Here is a 23,052-nt window from a genome sequence, read left to right as displayed (position 1 = left end):
AAATTATTCATTCAAGTCATCAAATATTTTAAAAGATATGTATTACAATATGATATATCATACAAATTACACTAAATATAATGTTATGCAATAGTTTTTAATTAGCTAGATTCTTTTTCAGTTTTCAATATACTATATATAAGAAAAGTATATTCGTTACATAGAAAGTCTGTCATATAATAATATGTTAGACACGAATCCTAGAATAACATGTTAGTCTATTGAATTTGATTTTTGCTGCCTCTGATAGTTATTTCCGTGGGCCAAGCTTAGATTAGGAGACTTTGAACTGAACGTTGAATTTTCAAAGACAAATTGATTTTGGTAATGTCCGAGAGAGAGAGAGAGAGAGAGAGAGAGAGAGAGAGAGTTCAATTTGATTTGTGTCTTCTTGAACGTAATAATCTGTCTTTAACGTACAATTTTACGTCATCTACCACATCATTTTGGTGAAGCCATTTTTATTCCCACTCTTCTTACCCTCCATATAGTCAAAAACAAAACTCGAAAGTTCTTCACTGATTTGAAACAAGTATGGCTTCCCAAAAACCTCAACAAGCGCATCCACCTCTTCACTTTGTTCTCTTCCCTTTCATGGCTCAAGGCCACATGATTCCCATGGTCGATATCGCAAGGCTCCTGGCTCAGCGCGGTGTGACCATAACAATTGTCACGACGCCTCACAACGCAGAGAGGTTCAAGAATGTCCTAAACCGTGCCGTGGAGGCTGGTCTGCCCATCAAGGTAGTGCATGTGAAGCTTCCATATCAAAAAGCTGGGATCCCAGAAGGAAAAGAGAACATGGATTCGCTTGACTCCAAGGAGTTGATGGTACCTTTCTTTAAAATGGTTAACATGCTCGAAGAGCCGGTCATGAAGCTAGTGGAAGAGATGAAACCTAAACCAAGCTGTCTAATTTGTGATTTGTGTTTGCCTTATACAAGCAAAATCGCCAAGGCCTTCAATATACCAAAGATCGTTTTTCATGGATTCTCTTGCTTTTGCCTTTTGTGTATGCATGTTCTACGCCAAAACCTAGAGATCTTGCAGAATTTGAAGTCGGAAAAAGAGTATTTCTTTGTTCCTGATTTTCCTGACAAAGTTGAATTCACAAGGCCTCAAGTTCCAGTGAGAATCAATGCAACTGGAGACTGGAAGGAGTTCTTGGATGCAATGGCAGAAGCAGAAAACACATCATATGGTATAATAATAAACACATTTCAGGAGTTGGAGCCTGCTTATGTCAAAGAGTACAAAGAGGCTAGAGATGGGAAAGTATGGTCCATCGGACCTGTTTCCTTGTGCAACAAGAAAGGAGCTGACAAAGCTGAGAGGGGAAACAAGGCGGTGATTGATCAAGAAGAATGTTTTAAATGGCTTGATTCTAAAGAAGAAGGGTCAGTGCTATTTGTTTGCCTTGGAAGTATATGTAATCTTCCTCTGTCTCAGCTCAAGGAACTAGGGCTAGGCCTAGAGAAATCTCAAAGACCTTTCATTTGGGTCATAAGAGGTTGGGAAAAGTATAATGAGCTAGCTGAGTGGTTCTTAGAGAGCGGTTTTGAAGAAAGGGTGAAAGAGAGAGGGCTTCTCATAAAAGGATGGGCACCTCAAGTGCTTATCCTTTCACATCCTTCTGTTGGAGGATTCTTGACTCATTGTGGATGGAACTCAACTCTAGAAGGAATCACCTCAGGTGTTCCATTGCTCACATGGCCATTGTTTGGAGACCAGTTCTGCAACCAGAAACTGGTGGTGCAGGTTCTTAAAGTCGGTGTACGAGCTGGGATTGAAGAAACTATGAAATGGGGAGAAGAGGATAGAATAGGAGTGTTGGTGGATAACGAAGGAGTGAAGAAGGCAGTTGAAGAATTGATGGGTGATGGGGATGATGCAAATGAGAGAAGAAGAGTAGTCAAAGAGCTTGGGAAGTTAGCTCAAAGGGCTGTGGATGAAGGAGGCTCTTCTCATTCTAACATCACATTCCTCTTGCAAGACATATCGCAATTAGCACAATCTGAGAACTGATTACAACATTTTAATATATATTTGCTTAAATTTATAAAAATAGATGTTACAAATATTGTTTTTCTTAAGTAAACTAAAGTTTAACATAAGTTTATTTTATTATTATAAATGTTGACTTAAAAATGTTTTTTCGACTTTAAAAAAAATAAAACAAGAAAAAAAATTGGAAACTGTTAAATCAAGCTTTCATTCTTTTTTTTTTTTTTTGACATCGATCAAGCTTTCATTCATATTCCTCTTTTGAATATGTAGATATTTGTTGCTTCTTAATAGCCAAGTCTAATGAAAAGGAAAAATATAAACATTTAACCAAATTTTTTTTTTGAACACAATAAACATTTAACCAATTACCCTTAAATAATTACAGGATTAGACTTTTTAAGAATAGATCAAACAGATATTAGAAAGGTGAATGGAAAAGGAGCAATATAGAAAATGAGTGAACACAAATAAAAGGAAGCTGAAGATATCAAATTTATATGACAGGTTATATTGATTACTTGGTTTGGAATCAACCAAAATTCTAGTTGTTCATAAAAGGTTTTAGATATGTTTAAAAAGAAGTTTAACCTAACTTCTGAACTTGACTTCAAAAAGGGAAAGTTATTATCACTGACTTGTCTTCTGCTGGACATGTTGGACTAAGTCTCCTATCCTCCAAATAAAGCAAATGAAGAATAATGTATAAACGTCTATTTCTTTTAACAATGACATAAATCAATTATTGGATTGTGCTAGTTGCATTATGTCTTCTAAGAGTAATGTGATATTAGAATGAGAAGAGCCTCCTTCTTCCACAGCCTTGTGAGCTAACTCTCCAAGCTCTTTGGCTCTTGTTCTTCTCTCCTTAGCATCATCACTCTGACCCATTAACTCTTCAACTGCCTTCTTAACACCTTCTTTATTCACCAACACACCTATCTTCTCCTCTTCTCCCCATTTCATAGGCTCCTCAACCCCTACTTTCACACCAGCTTTTAGCACCTCCACCACTAATTTCTCATTACAGAATTGGTCAGCAAATAGCGGCCATGTAAGAAGTGGGAGACCAAAGGTTATCCCCTCAAGAGTTGAGTTCCATCCGCAGTGTGTCAAGAATCCTCCAACAGAAGGGTGTGAAAGGATAAGCACTTGAGGTGCCCATCCTTTAATGAGAAGCCCTCTCTCTTTCACCCTTTCATCAAAACCGCTCTCCAAGATCCACACAGCAAGCTCTTTATACTTATCCCAACCTCTTATGACCCAAACGAAAGGTCTTTGAGATTTTTCTAGGCCTAGGCCAAGCTCCTTGAGCTGAGACAGAGGAAGATTGCAGACACTTCCTAGACAAACGTAGAGCACAGAACCACCTTCCTTAGAATCAAGCCATTTAAGGCACTCATCTTTATCAATATCTGATTTATTTCCTCTCTCAGCTTTATCTTCTCCCACCTTGTTGCACAAGGAAACAGGTCCAATGGACCATGCTTTACCTGACCTTGCTTCCTTGTAGTCTTTGACATAAGCAGGCTCCAGTTCTTGAAATGTGTTGACCACCGCTCCATAGGATGTCTTATCAGCTTCTTTAATTCCATCCAAGAACTCCTTCCACTCTCCAGGAACATATGTTTCAACAGGAACTTGAGGTCTTGTGAATTCAACTTTGTCAGGAAAATAAGGAACGGTGAAGTACTCTTTGTCTGACTCCAAATTCTCCAAGATCTCAAGATTTTCGCGTAAAATATGCATACAGAGAAGACAAAAGCAGCACATGCCGTGGAAGAGGATCTTTGGTATATTGAACGTCTTGGCGAGTTTGCTTGTATAAAACAAACACATGTCAGAGATTAAGCAGCTTGGTGGAGGGCTCATCTCTTCCATGAGCTTCTGAACCGGTTCTTCGAGCATGTTAACCGCTTTAAAGAAAGGTATCATCAGCTCTATGGAGTCAAGCATATCTATATTCTCTTTTCCCTCTGGTATACCAGCTTCTTGAGAAGGAAACTTCACATGCACTACTTTGATGGGCAAGCCAGACTCAATGGCGCGGCTTAGAACATTCTTGAACCTCCCTGCATTGTAAGGTGTAGTGACAATTGTGATGGTCACACCGCGCTGAGCCAAGAGCCTTGCGATATCGACCATGGGAATCATGTGGCCTTGAGCCATGAAAGGGAAGAGAACAAAGTGAAGAGGACAAGACTTTTTAGCTGTTTCTGAACCCATGCTGATGATAAACTCTCAAGTTTTGTCTTGGTTCTGGATTATATTTGTGAGAGAGAGCTTATATAGAACAAAGATGCGTGGAGAGCAAAAAACAAAACTGAACAGAAGACGTAATACATGACGTAAATGAGATTTTACTTGTCAAACACATCCAATACAGTCCACAGATTGTGTATCGCTACAAGCCATTCTTAGCTAATCCATAGCTTGTCCCTTTGTGACCCTATCTTGCATCGTTTAATGACTTTCCCTTACACAAAGAAGATAATTCAGACACAAAAACAACAACTTGGAGGCTTGTTGCATGATAGCTACATGTTCTGTAACTCCTTAAGAATTGTTACAATAAAGGCACCTAAATTAATAATTTAACCCCAAAGAGAAGTGTTTGAAACTTTAAAGATCGATTGAACTCCAATCCAATATAAACAGTCAAGAAGATAAATCCAACTTTGGACTCTTTCAAGAGTCAAGACAGCCACAAAATCACAATCAACAAAAAAAGAACAAAGGTCCAGAGCTTACAACACTTTCGTGTGAATGTTCCTTTCCCGAGTTTGGTAATGGAAATGACCACACTAGTCACAAACTCCTTATAAGATGAAAACATAAAACACATTCCACCACTATGGATCTATATTGGCAGTAACCAGGTGTAATGGGTTCTGAGTATTACCATCAATAAACATGACACAGCAGTTAGTTGCACTGACTCATCCAAATAATCAATCAACGCTAACACTAACATGAGTTGTGTAGTCGTTCATACGAGCAGATGGCAACAGAAGAGTAGCTTTTCTCAACAGCTTTCTTTCCAACGTTTCCTCCACCTCTGGTTAATTTAGTATATTACATAATGATGATAGGTGTTTCAAGGCCCCTAATCAAATATTGTAATATATAAGATGTCAAACCAGTCCTTAAGTGATTATGATGCAAAGGGAATGCAAGACCATGTTTAATCTAAGTGCTACCAGTTTTTGAGATGATTTGAAACTAGATTACTACCTAAAATGCAATAAAGTACAAAACTTTCTTTCTTATAAGAAGGGAGAACTCATGGGCTATGGAAATTGATCTTGGATGATCAAGATTCAACCTAAAGGTGTCAACTTTTAACCAATCTATATCTACCTTAGGCCTAGACACAATCCTAAGCAAACTCTATCCCTAGATGAATGCTCATTTACCTAGATAACTCAAGCATCAAATTCCTTTGGTTGAATGTTACCTAAGTAATCATTAATCTCAAGTCTACTAGCCATCTTAACATCTTTAACAACAAATCCCTTTGGTAAAGGATGTTAAAAGCTTAGGAGAGTTGGTTCAGGCATTTCATCAAACACCTTCCGGGTATGAAATGCCTAGAGCTCAACTTTAGAGAGGCCAACTCTAAAATTGCATTAAAAGCCCTCTACTAGCAAGGAATAAGATTGATCTATACCTAAACACCTTAGATCTAGCTTAATCACCCTTAATCTCCCCAACCCATGAATCCAAAGATAACTACTCACTACTCTCCATGATGAGCCCAAGAATCAAAGATGATTTGGTGCTAATCATGATAAGAGATCAAGATAATCAAGCAATCACAAGAGAGAAATGATCAAGATAGGATCTTTCACCTAAAAGTTCTTTTGTGATTAGATAGAAAACAAGATAAGGTCCTACAATTAGGTCTGAAGGACCTTTATAGTAGCTTAAAGTCGAACCTGGTTTAACCCAACAAACCTGGGTTAACCAAAACACAAATTGGTAATTATTTGGTCAAACATGGAAAATGTTGACTTTCTTGACTCGCAGCGGCCACGTGAAACCGCTCCGCCTAGCCGCTGGGACACTCGCGGCGGCTTCCTTGCTTCGTCATCACACCGCTGCGACAAGTACGAACGCGGCAGGGAACAGAGTATTTTCCCAGCGGTCTCGTCACACCGCTGCGTCAGGCCGCTCCCGCACTTGGTCTCCATTTCTTGAGTCTTCATCTCGCGAGCGTCTCCAGCGGCTTCGGTACACCGCTGCGTAAGGCCGCTCCCACACTTTGTCTCCGTTTCTCAGCGCTTGCAGCGGCTTCTTGAGGGGCCAAAAGGCCACTGGGACGTCCTTATGCCGCTGGGACACTTGATCAATGCGTCTCCTTCTCGAGAATCACCCCTTTTTGCCTCCAAACCATCTCTAAATGCTCCAAAGTCACCATTTGAAATCTCCATCACCTGATAAGGACATATGTAATGCAATGCAACCTAAACATATCTAAATGCTATCCTAAATGGTCAACATATGCAAGAATGAATGGTTAAAACAATGCAAATTGAGAAGATATCAACTCCCCCAAACTTGTATCTTACTTGTCCTCAAGTGACCTTGTAAGAACTCATAAGAGAGAGAGGTTTGAAGGTGGGAACTCATAGCCAAAAGTAACACTTCCTAGCACTCAACTTAACATCCTAAAGAAACATAGCAAATAGCATGAGCATTCTCCTTATTATACTCTAGCTTCTCTAGGCCTATCCATACTCTTTTTCCTCTACTCAAGTTGCAATACTCTTTACCAACAAGTCCCTTCAATCAGCTCTCACATTGATTCACACACACACACAAGGTGAAGTCTCACAAATGGGCACATGATCTCAATCATTTGGCTAGATATGCAATGGTCTAATATGAATGAAGAGATGAGTTCAAATGTTTTTATTTAAGGGTGGTTATCACTCAAAACAAGGAGCTTGATCATTATGCAAAATTTATCTAAGATTAGAAGCTACTCATGCATACATAGATTCATTCTCATCATTCTACCCAATTTTGTTATAAATGATCACAAGTTCTACCCTCTTTATCATCATCTCAAAAATCAATCTAAACCCCTCACATCACTCACCCAATGTACAACTCTCTCTTTTTTTTTATTTGACCCACTCACTAGGGATTTTAATCCACTTTCCACAAGCTCTAACCTTTTTTCATTTCCTTCCCCAACTTCTTTTTGATCTTTTTTTTTTTTATTAGGGGGAAGGTTCTTTGTTGCATAATCAAGAGCTTCTTATTATTATTATTATTATTTTATTTTTTTATATATTCCTAGGAGCTTTATTTTCATATCTCTCACCTTTCTCACTCTCCAAACCCAAGATATTGAAATTTAAAACACACAAACCCCTCTCACCATCCCCAAATGCTAACTCATTGTGCTAGCAAGAGATGAGAATAAACCTATGTCGCCTCAAGTACTCTCAAGATTTTGCACATGACAAGCTATCAAAAGAGGCCTCACTCATGCAATTCAATGTTTGGTCTCAAAGAATGGTTAGGGTTTTAGGGTAAGGAGTGCCATTTGGGTTAACAAAGATAGGTATGAAGGAATAAGATAACCCAAATGTGTATGAGATCCATGATCAAGTATGCAAATGCCCATATGCAAGAGAGATTAAGTTCATTCAAGCCAAGTTTAGATTGGAGCTGATCTTAAGAACAATGCTAATATCAAGCAAGCAAACAAGTTTCAAGAAGAGTTTTCAAGGCTCGAAGCGTACAAGGTTTTCAAGAGATGCTTAAGCTACTTGATATGTTTAACTAGGGTGTCATTTTGAGTTCTAGACAAGGGTTCTTTGCAAGGCATTTTAAATCATTATTCCCAATGCAAGTGAATGCAACCTATATGCTCTAGACTCAATCTTAAAAGTGCAAGTGATGCAACTACATGTTTCTTTTTGTGTTTTTCAAATTTTTTTGTTTTTTTTTGTTTTTTTTATGCATATATATATGTACAATGCGATGCATGAGACTCAATTCATCAAAGAAAACATGATCAAATACTTGATACCTCCCCCAAACTTTGTTCACACAGTCTCTGTGTTAGAAAGTAGGAGGAGATACCGAAAAGAGAAATAAATGCAAAGAAAAACTGGTATATACAATGGAAAGGTGATGATGAAACCTGGCTAAGCAAAGGAGGATGCTCCCTCCGTGTCGTCGTCGTCGTTGGTAGCGACTGAAGAAGACTCGTTGGAGGAGGCTCGGGGTGGAGGAGCTGTGTTCTTGCGTCTACGACGGAGTCGGTACTCCGGGGAACAAGGAGGTCCATAGAAGACAGGACATGGGAGAGCAGATGGACCAGCACCAGCCAACACGTCATCCCGTTGACAACCAGAACCGATAGACACTTGAGAGAGAAGTGCAGTGACCTTTTTCATCTGTCTCTTAAGCGCTTTCACTGAGTTCTTCAGCTTGTAGATGGTGGAATCTTGCATCTTGTTCCACCGAAGCAGCTTGGCATTTTGAGAGAGAGCTTGGCGCAATGCAACGTTCGGTGTAACTCCACTATAAGGCTGAAAGTGGTATCTCTCAGTCCCATACACCGGGGCTGGTGTGGTCGGTCCTTTGTCATCAGCATCACTAGGACGAGCTGCCCGAGAAGAACTGGCCCTGGTCTTCTTTTTGCGCGCTTTGGTGATGGTCTCAAGTACACCAAAATCTGCGGGAATGAGCTCATGAGCAGCTGGAGCGAAGAGTACATGCCGAGGATCAGATAGCGTTGTCAACCTCTCACAAGGGAGGAATATCTGTAGCTGCTCAGGCTCGAGATCAGTGGACCAAGAGGGGTAACCATACCGATCGCCGGGTTGGCCGGTAAGGAAATGGGTTTTCTTCAAGTAAGCGAGATCAATGGAGGCTGGAGCATGATCCCGAGGTCCCAAATCTATCCCAAATGCTTCCAAGATCGGAGTAATGAAGCTCCCGATAAACAGCGTCGGTTTTTCATTCGGAGTTGTCCAAGCCCAATCTCGATAGTATTCAAACCGCTTCATCAACAATCCCACAAGTCCCAAGTCCTCAAAATCTTCCGGATCGGTGTGGAGTAGCGTTCCTTCCTCAAGAATCAGGAGAAGTCCAAGAGCCAGAAGTTTGAGCTCATCATCGTTTGCTCCGCCCGGTTCCCTCCGTGAGTAAAAGGTGTGAGTAAGAATCTTATGGGCATATCTCACTCCCGGGTTAGAGATGTCATTGCTCTTGTCCTCTCCCGCTGTACGCGACCACCCCGTAATCACTGTCCATATGTCATCCACAATTGCCGACCTAGCAGGTAGAAACGACCCACGGTTGTCCGAGAAGCCGAGAATGGAGCTTAGCTTCTTGAAACCCACCTTATAGGTTCTCTCTTTGATCTTAAAGCTGATGCGCCCAAACCCCTCGGTCCTATGTTCGTCGCAATGGTATTGCACGAAGAATGTAGACAAAAACTCACAAGAAGCCTCCTTGTGAACCCCGTAGCTCATGCCAAGTAGTGACTCCATGCCCATGTTCCGGAGAATCATCCTTACATCTTCATAGATCCCAAGCGCATGAAGAGCTTCAGCATCCGGAAATCTCATGGGGTTCCATTTGACATCATCATAAAGGCGCTCATAGAGTTGTGCTGAAGTCGGTTTGCTGGTTGGGGGCACTCTCTTCCGCTTCTTAGCTGACTTGGGAGCAGGTGTTTCTTCCTCCTCATCTTCAGTCTCAGCTCTAAGACCCTCTTCTATCATCTCTTCGATCTCTGCCTCCAATGTCGCTCTGTCAGCTGGCGACTTTTCTCTTTGTTGTGGAGCTTTGCGCCGGGAAACCTGAGCTGGTGGATTTGGCGTTGATCGGTCTGCTCGTGGTGGGTTGGTTCTTGTCCCAGCTCGAGACGAAGTGCCTACATCCACAATGCGATCAGTTCCGGGTCCGCGATCTTTTCCCATGTCCTGCTATCAACAAGCTCGAAATTGTATAAGTGACATGATCAATAAGACACAAATTAAAGCTTGGAAAGAGTTAATGAGTTCAAAAACAGCAAATGACATTCATACTCATCTTCTATGACTCAATAAACTCAATTTTAACATCAAACAATCACTCCCATTTCAATTTTCGAAAACCCCCAATATGAACCCTAACTTTTTCAAATTCGAATTCAGATCAATTAAACACGTTTTTCATCTACCCAACTCATCAATCAAGCATAAAAGGACATAATTAACGAGTATTGAACAAGAAATCAACCATGCAACCACTTTGAAAAAATGGGAAATTTTGAATCCAAAAAATTAGATGACGATTTCTCTATACCTTAGCTTGTTTCAGATAAACAAGAGTAGGGAAATGAAAAGTCGAATTGAAATCACGGAGATAGCAACTTGAATTAACGAATTTAGTGAAGAATTGAGAGATTTATGAGTTTTTATGCTTGAGAGAATGAAAGTATGGAGTTTTGTGATAAGGGAGAGAGAGAGATACGATTTTGGAGAGGAAGAAGAAGTGTCTCGCGTCCCAGTATGGTGATTTCGATCCGGTTCAGTTGAATTGAACCGGAAATCGACGCCGGTACGCGCAATTGAGTGTCGCAGCGGTCACCATAAACCGCTCCACAAGACCGCTGCGCCTCTCACAGCGGCTTCTTGCCTCAAAACCTCACAGACCGCTGTGACAAGTACGAATCGGGCAGGGAGTAGAGTATTTTCACAGCGGTTTGAGGAGACCGCTCCGAGATACCGCTGTGACACTTGAAGCATATTTCTCATCTTCTCGTTTAGTCGCAGCGATATGCTTAGACCGCTGTGGTTGGCCGCTGTGAGCGTTTTGAACCTCACCACACCTCGTTTAATGCCACAATCTCTCCTCTTGGACCTGAAGATCTGATAGACACAGAAAAATAGCCAAAGACATACTAGAAATAGAAAAAATAAAAATATGTACAAGGATAGACATGAGACTTCCTCCCAAGTGAGCTTGTTTTAAATCTCTAGCTTGACTTCCTTTCTTTTTGGCTAGGCGGGAATGGGGTCGGAGAGAGGAACCGAGGTTCTCTCCTCCTCTGTTGTGGCTCCCATGTAGAGCTTAACCCTCTGTCCATTGACTGTAAAGTCTCCACCATTCTTGTTCCATATATAACACAATCGCCCCATATGGCCTAACTTCCTTGATCTTGAAAGGACCGGACCATCTTGACTTGAGCTTCCCGGGGAACAATTTAAGTCTAGAGTTGTAGAGAAGCACTTGATCTCCAGCACTGAATTCTCTCTTCAAGATCTTCTTGTCATGAAAAGCTTTGGTTTTCTCCTTGTAAATCCTTGAGTTCTCAAAAGCATCAAGTCGGATCTCCTCCAGTTCATTGAGTTGGAGAAGTCTCTTCTCCTTGGCACTCTTGATGTCAAAGTTCAGCAACTTAACAGCCCACAATGCTTTGTACTCAAGTTCAACCGGTAGATGACAAGCCTTCCCATACACAAGGTTGAAAGGTGTGGTTCCTAAAGGAGTCTTGTAAGCAGTCCTATAAGCCCATAGTGCATCATCTAGCTTGATGGACCAATCTTTCCTTGTAGTCCCCACTGTTTTCTCCAAAATAGACTTGATTTCTCTGTTGGAGATCTCAACTTGTCCACTTGTCTGAGGATGGTAGGGAGTTGCAACCTTATGCTTCACACCATTCTTCTTGAGAAGACTTTCAAACAGCTTGTTGATGAAGTGAGAACCCCCATCACTGATGACAGCTCTTGGAACTCCAAACCTTGGAAAGATGGTGCTTTTGAACATCTTTATCACCACTCTAGAATCATTGGTGGGACTTGCCACAGCTTCTACCCACTTGGAGACATAGTCAACAGCTACAAGGATGTATTTGTTGCCAAAAGATGATGGGAATGGTCCCATGAAGTCAATACCCCACACATCAAACACCTCCACTTCTAGAATTGGGTTTTGAGGCATCTCATTTATTTTGGTGATGTTTCCTCTCCTTTGGCATGAATCACACCTAGAGACAAAGTCTTGAGTGTCTTTGAACATATGAGGCCACCAAAACCCAGCTTGTAACACCTTTGAGACAGTCTTGAAAGTAGCAAAGTGTCCTCCATAGAATGATCCATGACAGTGTGTGAGGATCCCTTCAACTTCTTCATCAGCTACTGCTCTTCTATAGAGTTAATCTCTACAAAGGATGTAGAGATAAAGTTCATCCCAATAGTATCGCTTCACATCTTTGTAGAACTTCTTCTTGGCATATCCCTCAAGATCAAGTGGCTCTCTTCCACAAGCTAAGTAGTTCACCAAATCAGCATACCAAGGCCCTTTCTCTTCAGTTGCCTTCACTTCTTCAAGCTTCTTTCCAGTTTCACAAACTGCTACCACCGCTCCAATTGCCATGATCTGCTCTTCTGGAAGCCCTTCATCAATAGGGATCCCACTCTCAATCTTCAGTCTAGACAAGTGATCAGCTACACCATTCTCAACTCCTGGCTTGTCTCTAATCTCAAGGTCAAACTCTTGTAGCAGCAAGATCCACCTCAACAGCCTTGGCTTAGCATCCTTCTTGGCCATGAGGTGTCTCAATGCAGCATAATCAGTGTAGACTATGACCTTTGACCCAACTAAGTAGCTTCTGAACTTCTCAAAGGCGTAGACAATGGCTAGCAACTCCTTCTCAGTTGTAGCATACTTCATTTGGGCTTCATCAAGAGTTTTACTCGCATAGTAGATCACATGAGTCTTCTTGTCCTTCTTTTGACCAAGAACAGCTCCCACAGCATAGTCACTAGCATCACACATGATCTCAAAGGGGAGATCCCAATCTGGTGGCTGCACAATGGGGGCGCTAACCAGCTTCTCCTTCAACTTCTTGAAGGCTTGTAGACATTCCCAATCAAAGACGAATGCAGCCTCCTTGCATAGAAGCTTAGTCATTGGCCTTGCTATCATCGAGAAGTCTTGGATGAATCTTCTATAGAATCCAGCATGACCGAGGAAGCTTCTAATGTCTTTAACCGTCTTTGGTGCAGCTAACCCAACCATCACTTCAATCTTGGCCTTGTCTACCTCAATCCCCCTCTCTGAAATCTTGTGTCCAAGCACAATCCCTTCCTTAACCATGAAGTGACACTTCTCCCAGTTCAGCACAAGGTTGGTCTCTTCACATCTCTTGAGGACCCTGCTAAGATTTGACAAACAAGCAGAAAACGAAGATCCGTAGACAGAGAAATCATCCATAAACACCTCCACAACATCCTCTATAAGATCAGAGAAAATAGACATCATGCATCTTTGGAAAGTGGCTGGAGCATTACATAGCCCAAATGGCATCCTTCGATAAGCAAAGGTACCATAGGGGCATGTGAAAGTCGTTTTCTCTTGATCATTTGGATGTATGGGGATTTGGAAGAACCCTGAATACCCATCAAGAAAACAATAATATGGATGATTTGCAAGTCTCTCAAGCATTTGATCAATGAATGGCAATGGAAAATGATCCTTTCTAGATGCTTTGTTAAGTTTTCGATAATCTATGCACATCCTATGTCCTGTTATTGTTCTTGTTGGTATTAGTTCATCCTTATCATTTTTAACCACAGTCATTCCTCCTTTCTTTGGAACAACATGCACAGGAGACACCCATTTGCTATCCGAAATAGGATAGATGACTCCTGCATCTAAGAGTTTTAGAATCTCTTTCTTAACAACATCCTTCAAGTTGGGGTTCAACCTTCTTTGATGTTCTATAGAAGTCATAGATTCATCCTCTAGATGTATCCTATGCATGCATAAAGAAGGTGATAGCCCTTTAATATCATCTAGTGAGTAGCCTATTGCCTTTCTATACTTTTTAAGTTCATTCAAAAGTTTAGACAATTCATCTTCACTAAGCTCACTACTCACTATGACAGGGTAAGTCTCATTAGGGCCAAGAAAGCATACCTTACACCATGGGGAAGAGGTTTAAGCTCCACTTTTGGTGCTTTGAGTTCACTCCAATCATCCTCTTGGAGATTCTCTTGTTGAGTAGCTGAGGAAGCATGGTGATCCTCATATGAAAGCTCCTCATTCTGTTCTTCATCACTAATCTCTCTGTGAGAGTACAACATCTTCACATAAGCATCACTTTCCTTGTTTTCAACCATTTGGACCTCTCTCTCAATTGTTAAGGCATGTTGTAGAGAGTCTTCAAGTGCCAACTCCTCTAGAAGTTCATCAGCTAAAACCTCCATCTCCTCAATGAAGAATGCTTGGCTTTGAGTAATAGGCTTCTTCATCACCTCCTTGATGTCAAAGTGAAGAATGTTTCTCTTTCCAAGGTGAAGATCAATCTTCCCTTCCTTAACATTCACAACTGCTCCTGTTGTAGCCAAGAAAGGTCTCCCCAATATCAAAGGATCTGTTGGTTCTTCATCCATCTCTAACACCACAAAATCTGTAGGAATCTCATAATTTCCAACCATAACAGGGAGATCTTCTAGGATACCAATGGGAATCTTCACTGAGCGATCAGCTAGCACAAGAGAGAGTCTACACTTCTTGTATTGTGTAAAGCCAAGCCTTTTAGCAATGGAGAGAGGCATAAGGCTCACACTTGCTCCCAAATCGCATAGACACCTCTCAAAAGTAAATTGCCCAATGGCACAAGGTAAAGTAAAGCTTCCTGGATCTTCAAGCTTCTTAGGGATAGTTAGCCTTTGGATAATAGCACTACACTCATGAGTAAGAACCACCATGCCTTCCATTTCCTTCTTCTTCTTAGTTACAGCATCCTTGAGGAACTTGCTGTATTGAGGCACTAGCATGAAGGCATCAATTATGGGCATAGTAATCTGAACTTCACTCATTTTCTTCTCAAATAAAGCCTTGTATTGCTCCAAAAGCTGTCTCTTGAATCTACCGGAAAAAGGAAGTTTTGGTTCATAGGGAGGAGGATTGAATAGAGCTCCTTTAGATGAAGTAGCAACTTCATTCTTGTTCTCCCCCTTCTTTTTTTCTCCAATTTTACCCTTTCCTTTTGCTTCAACTATTTTCTCCAAGATCTCTTCATTGGTCTTCTCATCCATAATAACTACATCATCATCCACATTGATGACCACCTCCCCATCTTGCTTCTCATTATCCCTAATGAGAGTTCTTGGTGGTAGCTGTTTTCCACTCCTAAGGGTGATGGCTTTCATTGTCTCCTTGGGATTTTGCTCTGGCTTTCCAGGTAATGCCCCTTGTTGGCGACTTGGCTGAGAGTTCATTGAAGCAAACTGATTCTCCAAATGGCGGATCTTGTTGTTGAGCTCATTGTAACTTCCATCAATCTTGGAGTGAATTTTCGTGAACTCATAACCCATTGTCTTCTCATTCTTGGCCTGAAAATCCAAAAGTTTCTTGAACATTGCATCCACACTTGTATCTGAAGCTGGAGCTTGTGAAGAACTTCCTTGAGCTTGAGTAGACTGATTGTTGTTATTGTTGAAACCAGGAGGGGTGTTTTGCCTAGGCTGATAGCTCCCTTGCTGAGTGTTTTGCCTCTGCTGGTATCCTCCTTGCTGGTTGTTTGAGTAGGACTTTTGCTGGTAGTTGTTGTACTGAAAGTTAGGTTCCTTCCTGTACCAAGAACCATTGTTGTTGATGAAGCACAGCTCTTCTTGTCCTTCCAAACCATCAACCTCATTAATCTTGGGAGGAATCTCTTGAATAGGACCACCCACAAAGTTGACCTGCTCTTGTTTAGCTTGGTTAGAAAGAAGCAAGTCCATCTTCTCCTGCAAGGACTTGATCTCTTTCTTTGTCTGTTGATCATCATTTCTGTTGACCCTATCATGCTCCTCGCTGTAGACTGAGTCGCTCTTAGCCATGTTCTCCACCAGTTCCTCTGCTTCTTCTTCAGTTCTCCCCAAGAAGAAACCATTGCTGGCAGTATCAAACATGTTTCTGCACTGTGGTAAGGCTCCTCTATAGAATGTGGTAAGCAAGCTCTCCTTGCTGAAACCATGATGAGGGCACTGAGACCAATAACCCTTGAACCTCTCCCATGCTTCACTAAAGCTCTCTATACCTTTTTGTTGAAACCCGGAGATTTCGTTCCTGATCTTAGCTGTCCTTGAAGTAGAGAAGAACTTTTCTAGGAAAGCTCTCTTGCAATCTTCCCAAGTAGTGACAGTGTCACTTGGAAGAGTCTTCTCCCATTGGTGTGCCTTGTCTCCCAAAGAGAAAGGAAATAGCTTCAGCTTGAAAGCATCTTCAGAAACACCATTTGTCTTGGACAAGCCACAATACTGATCAAACTTGTACAAGTGATCAAAAGGGTCTTCAGCAGCAAGACCATGATACTTGTTGTTCTCTATAGTGTTGAGCAGCCCTGACTTGATGTCGAAGTTGTTGTTCTCCACAGCTGGTGCTCTGATTCCCAACCTATGACCATGAATGTGAGGTTGATCATAGGTTCCAATCGCACGAGCTTGGCGCTGTGGATGTTGTGGCTGGCGCTGTGGTCTAAAAGGATCAGCTCTTGGACCATTGCCTCCTTGGGCTTCACCATCTTGAGGCAGATTCTCCATATCAAACCCCAACCCTTGTAAGTGAGCCTGTTGCTCTACTTCTCTTCTTTGTCTTGCTATCTCCCTCTCAAGTGCTCTAATGTCTTCAACTCCTGGAACTAGGTTTGTTGGACCTCTGCTCCTTGTGTTCACACACCTGAAATTCAAAGAGAGAAGAACAAAGAGAAGCAATAACACAATTAAATAAAAATTGACTTAGTCTCAAGCAAATGACTAAATCTCAATGTCACAATCAACTTAGAATTTGGCAACGGCGCCAATTTGATGATAGGTGTTTCAAGGCCCCTAATCAAATGTTGTAATATATAGGATGTCAAACCAGTCCTAAGTGATTATGATGCAAAGGGAATGCAAGACCATGCTTAATCTAAGTGCTACCAGTTTTTGAGATGATTTGAAACTAGATTACTACCTAAAATGCAATAAAGGACAAAACTTTCTTTCTTATAAGAAGGGAGAACTCATGGGCTATGGGAATTGATCTTGGGTGATCAAGATTCAACCTAAAGGTGTCAACTTTTAACCAATCTATATCTACCTTAGACCTAGACACAATCCTAAGCAAACTCTATCCCTAGATGAATGCTTATTTACCTAGATAACTCAAGCATCAAATTCCTTTGGTTGAATGTTACCTAAGTAATCATTAATCTCAAGTCTACTAGCCATCTTAACATCTTTAACAACAAATCCCTTTGGTAAAGGATGTTAAAAGCTTAGGAGAGTTGGTTCATGCATTTCATCAAACACTTTCCGGGTATGAAATGCCTAGAGCTCAACTTTAGAGAGGCCAACTCTAAAATTGCATTAAAAGCCCTCTACTAGCAAGGAATAAGATTGATCTATACCTAAACACCTTAGATCTAGCTTAATCACCCTTAACCCATGAATCCAAAGATAACTACTCACTACTCTCCATGATGAGCCCAAGAATCAAAGATGATTTGGTGCTAATCATGATAAGAGATCAAGATAATCAAGCAATCACAAGAGAGAAATGATCAAGATAGGATCTTTCACCTAAAGTTCTTTTGTGATTAGATAGAAAACAAGATAAGGTCCTACAATTAGGTCTGAAGGACCTTTATAGTAGCTTAAAGTCGAACTTGGTTTAACCCAACAAACCTGGGTTAACCAAAACACAAATTGGTAATTATCTGGTCAAACACGGAAAATGTTGACTTTCTTGACTCGCAGCGGCCACGTGAAACCGCTCCGCCTAGCCGCTGGGACACTCGCGGCGGCTTCCTTGCTTCGTCATCACACCGCTGCGACAAGTACGAACGCGGCAGGGAACAGGGTATTTTCCCAGCGGTCTCGTCACACCGCTGCGTCAGGCCGCTCCCGCACTTGGTCTCCATTTCTTGAGTCTTCATCTCGCGAGCGTCTCCAGCGGCTTCGGTACACCGCTGCGTAAGGCCGCTCCCACACTTTGTCTCCGTTTCTCAGCGCTTGCAGCGGCTTCTTGAGGGGCCAAAAGGCCGCCGGGACGTCCTTATGCCGCTGGGACACTTGATCAATGCGTCTCCTTCTCGAGAATCACCCCTTTTTGCCTCCAAACCATCTCTAAATGCTCCAAAGTCACCATTTGAAATCTCCATCACCTGATAAGGACATACGTAATGCAATGCAACCTAAACATATCTAAATGCTATCCTAAATGGTCAACATATGCAAGAATGAATGGTTAAAACAATGCAAATTGAGAAGATATCACATAATAGAGTATACTATATATATTACCCCATATAATACTATATCTAGGCGACAATGTGTTTTAACTTTTTCTTATAACTACTTATAAGAAGTAGAAAAATGTAAACCTATATACTCCTCTTTATTTTTTTTTGAACACAACTTGTTTTCATTAATCATTAACTTGCATGAGTACAATAACTAGAGGGAATTAAACATCCTCTTTGATTAAAAAGATAAACAACAACATAAGTTAAATGAGATAAACCTTCATAAAAAGTTGACAGTGAATTTGAGACGAAACTTGAATGCATCGATAAAACCTTCACGACCAGCTGAAAGATAGTCACATAATGTGACGTTGAAAGTCAGCTCTCACCTACGAGAAACCCAAAAGTAATCTTGGTTGCCTCTTCAGGTCCCGTAGAGACCACTACACAAGAAGACAAACCAGTAGAGAAACTAAAGCCAGAACTCAGCAATAGAACCGAGAAAGTATATCCTTTCATTGAAAGAAGGTATGAGATCCACTCCTTATGAGAGGAGGGTAGAACAAGCAACCAAGATGTTCCCGATGAATCCAACGGAAAACTCTTCATAACTAAAAGATATATCATTATGCGCAATTCAAAAGGACCAATGAATCCACCGAAAATCCTTTGCGACTTAGCCAAAATCAATGAAACTATGTCCATTTCTGAACTGTGTTTACCTGAGCTAAGCCGTGAGCTGATAATATCAGCAGTAATCATAGTGAGCCTGGCCCAAAAAGTTATCATTAGCAACCCAAAGACAAGCCAACGAACTGTTGTATGCGGTTGTGGAAAGTCGTCGACGGTATCCAAACGGCCAATGATTGAGAACGGGGGAGCATCAGGCGGTGACCCGGAGCAGTCAGCACATCTGGCGGGACAGGTCAGAGATAGCTTAAGTACTTCGCCACAGTGGCGGCTCTCGTCGATAGCACATGTCTTCGCAGCACCGGTGGAGAAATGAAATGGAAAAGGTTTGGATGGAAGAGGAGGCGGTTTCGTTTCCGGCGAGGATCTACGAACACAGAGCCTTGAGTTACAGATCTGACGCACCAGAAGTAGGAGCCACAGCACCAAGGAACACGCAGAACGGAAGAGCAGCGGCAAGGAATACGAGGAGCGGAGGACCCGCTTGACATTGCTTTCCGGGAATCCCCAGATAAGCGGACAGCATAAGAGACAGTGGACTTCAGGAGCACGCTTGAACCCAAACTATTTGAAACAGTAGCAGTAATGGTAGGGCTGGGTTCGCGGGTCAATCCGCCCCGCATGACCCGCCAACCCGCGGATCGACTTTATTTTTTAAACTCAAAATTCCGACCCGCATAACCCGCGAAAGAAAAATCGTAAACCCGCACCCGCCCCGCTAAGATTGCGGGTAACCCGCGGGGCCCGCAGATAATATTAAATTTAATAAATAATTATTTTTATTATCAATTATTTACTTTTTATAATAAAAATTATACATTTATAATTTAAATTATATAATTTTCATTAATTTATATATTTTTTACATATTTTTATTTTTATTTTTATTTATTTTAAAAAAAATTAGAAAAAAAATAATATTTTTTTTATTTTGCGGGTCGGCGGGTACCCGCGACTCAAATTTGGTTGACCCGCACCCACCCCTCTAAAAATCGACTCAACCCGCACCCGCACCCGCATACTGAAATTTGTAAATCGATCGACCCGCACCCGCCCCGCGGCGGGTCAAACGGGGCGGGACCCGCGGGTAATGACCCAAATTCCCAGCTCTAAGTAATGGTGGAGACGAACAATGCGGCAGTCGCGTCGGAGACGAACAATGCGGCAGTCGCGTCGGAGACGAACGGAGCAGCAGTCGCGGCAGAGATGAACGGAACAGCAGCAGCGATGGAAATAGAAGCAGACTTGAAACGAGGCATCAAGGGAGACGGACGAAGACGACGCCGGCGAGCTAGGTCGCTGCCGGCGTCGACGAAACTAAGAAGAAACGGCGCCTCGATTTCCGTGGCAAGGAGAGACGAGCTAGGGCGAACTTTTATTTTTATACCCCTCTTATAATAACTTCTAATCACACTTTAGCTCAAGAAAACAAGAGCTTCAAAATCTCCGCTGAGGTACTGACTAATATTGAAACAAATGAATATATATCAAATTCAGACACAAAAGCAATAACATGTCGTGTCTTTTTACCTTCACAAAGCAACTTTAGCTCTTTTCCCACTGGTTCCAAGAAATTAAGATCAACTTCAACAGGCCACACCTATACAGAGATCAAACAAACGTGATGAAACAACTGCTACACAATCCAAACCTCATTAACGCAAAAACCTTTCCTTTACTCTAACCATACAACCATCATCAGTCTTTACAAAGACTCCAATCAAGCTTGCCCCACGGCAATATCTATCAGAGCCAGCAAAAATCAACTTCAATGTTATACAACAGTGTTTTATTAAATTCTTTTTTCAATTTTCAACATACTATATATATATATATTTGTTATATATGTGTCTTCATATAATGTTATACAAGATCCTATTAGTGCATTTTGTATGATATAATATAACTGTGTTTTGATTTTAATTATAGCATCATATATGAAAAAGATTCTATAGATAATGAGATGATAAGACTTTTAAGAATTAGATCAAACAAAGATTAGAAAGGTGAATGCAAAAAGGAGCAATATAGAAAATGAGTGAACAAAAACAAAAGGAAGCTGATGATATCAAACTTCTATGACAGATTTATATTTAATTTACTTGGTTGACAATCCACCAAAAATTCTAGTTGTTCATAAAAGTTTTTAGATATGTTTAAAATAAGTTTAACCTAACTTTATGGACGTGTTGGACTAAGTCTCCTATCCTCCAAATAAAGCAAATAAAGAATGTATAAATATTTGTATTTCTTTGAACAATGACATTAATCAATTATTGGATTGTGCTAGTTGCATTATGTCTTCTAAGAGGGAAGTGATATTAGAATGAGAAGAGCCTCCTTCTTCCACAGCCTTGTGAGCTAACACTCCAAGCTCTTTGGCTCTTCTTCTTCTCTCCTTAGCATCATCACTCTCACCCATTAACTCTTCAACTGCCTTCTTCACTCCTTCTTTGTCCACCAACACTCCTATCTTCTCCTCCTCTCCCCATTTCATAGGCTGCTCAACCCCGGCTTTCACCCCGGCTTTTAGTACCTGCACAACTAGTTTCTCATTGCAGAATTGGTCTGCAAATAGAGGCCATGTAAGGAGTGGTAGACCAGAGGTTATCCCCTCAAGAGTTGAGTTCCATCCGCAATGTGTCAAGAATCCTCCAACAGAAGGGTGTGAAAGGATAAGTACTTGAGGTGCCCATCCTTTTATGAGAAGCCCTCTCTCTTTCACCCTTTCTTCAAAGCCGCTCTCTTGGATCCACACAGCAAGCTCATTATACTTTTCCCAACCTCTTATGACCCAAATGAAAGGTCGTTCAGATTCTTCTAGGCCTAGGCCAAGCTCCTTGAGCTGAGACAAAGGAAGATTGCAGATACTTCCAAGACAAACATATAACACCGATCCTTCTTCTTTAGCATCAAGCCATTTAAAACATTCATCTTGACCAATGACCGCCTTGTCTCCCCTCTCAGCTTTATCTTCTCCTATCTTGTTGCACAAGGAAACAGGTCCAATGGACCATGCTTTACCTGACCTTGCCTCCTTGTAGTCTTTGACATAAGCAGGCTCCAGCTCTTGAAATGTGTTGACTACCACTCCATAGGATGTCTTATCAGCTTCTTTGATTTCATCCAAGAACTCCTTCCACTCTCCAGGAACATATGTTTCCACAGGAACCTGAGGTCTTGTGAATTCAACTTTATCAGGAAAATAGGGAACGGTGAAGTACTCTTTGTCAGACTCCAAACTCTCCAAGATCTCAAGATTTTCGCGTAAGACATGCATACACAGAAGACAAAAGCAACACATGCCGTGGAAGAGGATCTTTGGTATATTGAACGTCTTGGCGAGTTTGCTTGTATAAAACAAACACATGTCAGAGATTAAGCAACTTGGTGGAGGACTCATCTCTTCCATGAGCTTCTGAACCGGTTCTTCGAGCATGTTAACCGCTTTGAAGAAAGGTATCATCAGCTCCATGGAGTCGAGCATGTCGATATTCTCTTTTCCCTCTGGCATGCCAGCTTCTTGAGATGGAAACTTCACATGCACTACCTTGATGGGCAAGCCAGACTCAATGGCACGGCTTAGAACGTTCTTGAACCTCCCTGCATTGTAAGGCGTTGTGACAATGGTTATGGTCACACCGCGCTGAGCCAAGAGCCTTGCGATATCGACCATTGGAATCATGTGGCCTTGAGCCATGAAAGGGAAGAGAACAAAGTGAAGAGGAGGATAAGATTTTTGAGCTGTTTCGGAACCCATGCTGATGAATCAGCTAAAAGAGCTTTAAAGTTTTGTTTTGATTCTTGATTATATTTTGTGAGAGCTTATATAGAAACAAAGATGCGTGGAGAGCAAAAAGGAGCTTAACTGTAGACGTAAGAGATGACGTAAAACAGATTTTACTTGCTGGACACATCCAACCAAGTCCACAGATTGATGTTACTACAAGACATTCTTAGCCAATCCATAGTTTGTCTGTTTGTGACCCTATCTTGCATCCTTTACAAAAGCAACAACTTGGAGGCTCGCTAGCCACATCTACTGCAACTTTTATGAATTGCTGCAATAAAGGCAGTGCACTAAGTGATATTGAATTTGTGTTTGAAACTTTAAAGATAGATTAAAC

At 41.4% G+C, this 23,052-nt stretch overlaps 3 protein-coding genes and 1 non-coding gene across 4 annotated transcripts; 2 read left to right on the top strand and 2 right to left on the bottom strand.

Moving 5' to 3' along the window:
* Positions 1-324: 324 nt before the first annotated feature.
* On the top strand, positions 325-2,126 carry LOC106375826 (UDP-glycosyltransferase 73C3-like). The gene has a single exon (XM_048754594.1). It carries the CDS (start codon positions 535-537, stop codon positions 2,023-2,025), a length of 1,491 nt encoding a protein of 496 aa, XP_048610551.1. The 5' UTR covers positions 325-534; the 3' UTR covers positions 2,026-2,126.
* Positions 2,127-2,696: 570 nt separating this feature from the next.
* LOC106375829 (UDP-glycosyltransferase 73C12-like) lies at positions 2,697-4,591 on the bottom strand. The gene has a single exon (XM_013815830.3). The coding sequence runs from the start codon at positions 4,228-4,230 to the stop codon at positions 2,743-2,745; it is 1,488 nt and encodes a 495-aa protein (XP_013671284.2). The 5' UTR covers positions 4,231-4,591; the 3' UTR covers positions 2,697-2,742.
* Positions 4,592-15,978: 11,387 nt separating this feature from the next.
* Positions 15,979-16,085, top strand: LOC125586523. Its single transcript, XR_007323056.1, has one exon. It is a non-coding gene; the product is annotated as a small nucleolar RNA R71 (small nucleolar RNA).
* A 5,071-nt stretch (positions 16,086-21,156) lies between these two features.
* Positions 21,157-23,024, bottom strand: LOC106375828 (UDP-glycosyltransferase 73C12-like). Its single transcript, XM_022700318.2, has one exon. It carries the CDS (start codon positions 22,683-22,685, stop codon positions 21,195-21,197), a length of 1,491 nt encoding a protein of 496 aa, XP_022556039.2. The 5' UTR covers positions 22,686-23,024; the 3' UTR covers positions 21,157-21,194.
* Positions 23,025-23,052: the final 28 nt, after the last annotated feature.

The sequence above is a fragment of the Brassica napus genome, chromosome C4, assembly GCF_020379485.1.
Source record: "Brassica napus cultivar Da-Ae chromosome C4, Da-Ae, whole genome shotgun sequence".
In the NCBI taxonomy this organism is placed as follows: Eukaryota; Viridiplantae; Streptophyta; class Magnoliopsida; order Brassicales; family Brassicaceae; genus Brassica; species Brassica napus.
Note: the sequence above shows the minus strand (reverse complement) of the source record. Positions and strands in the feature narration are given on the sequence as shown.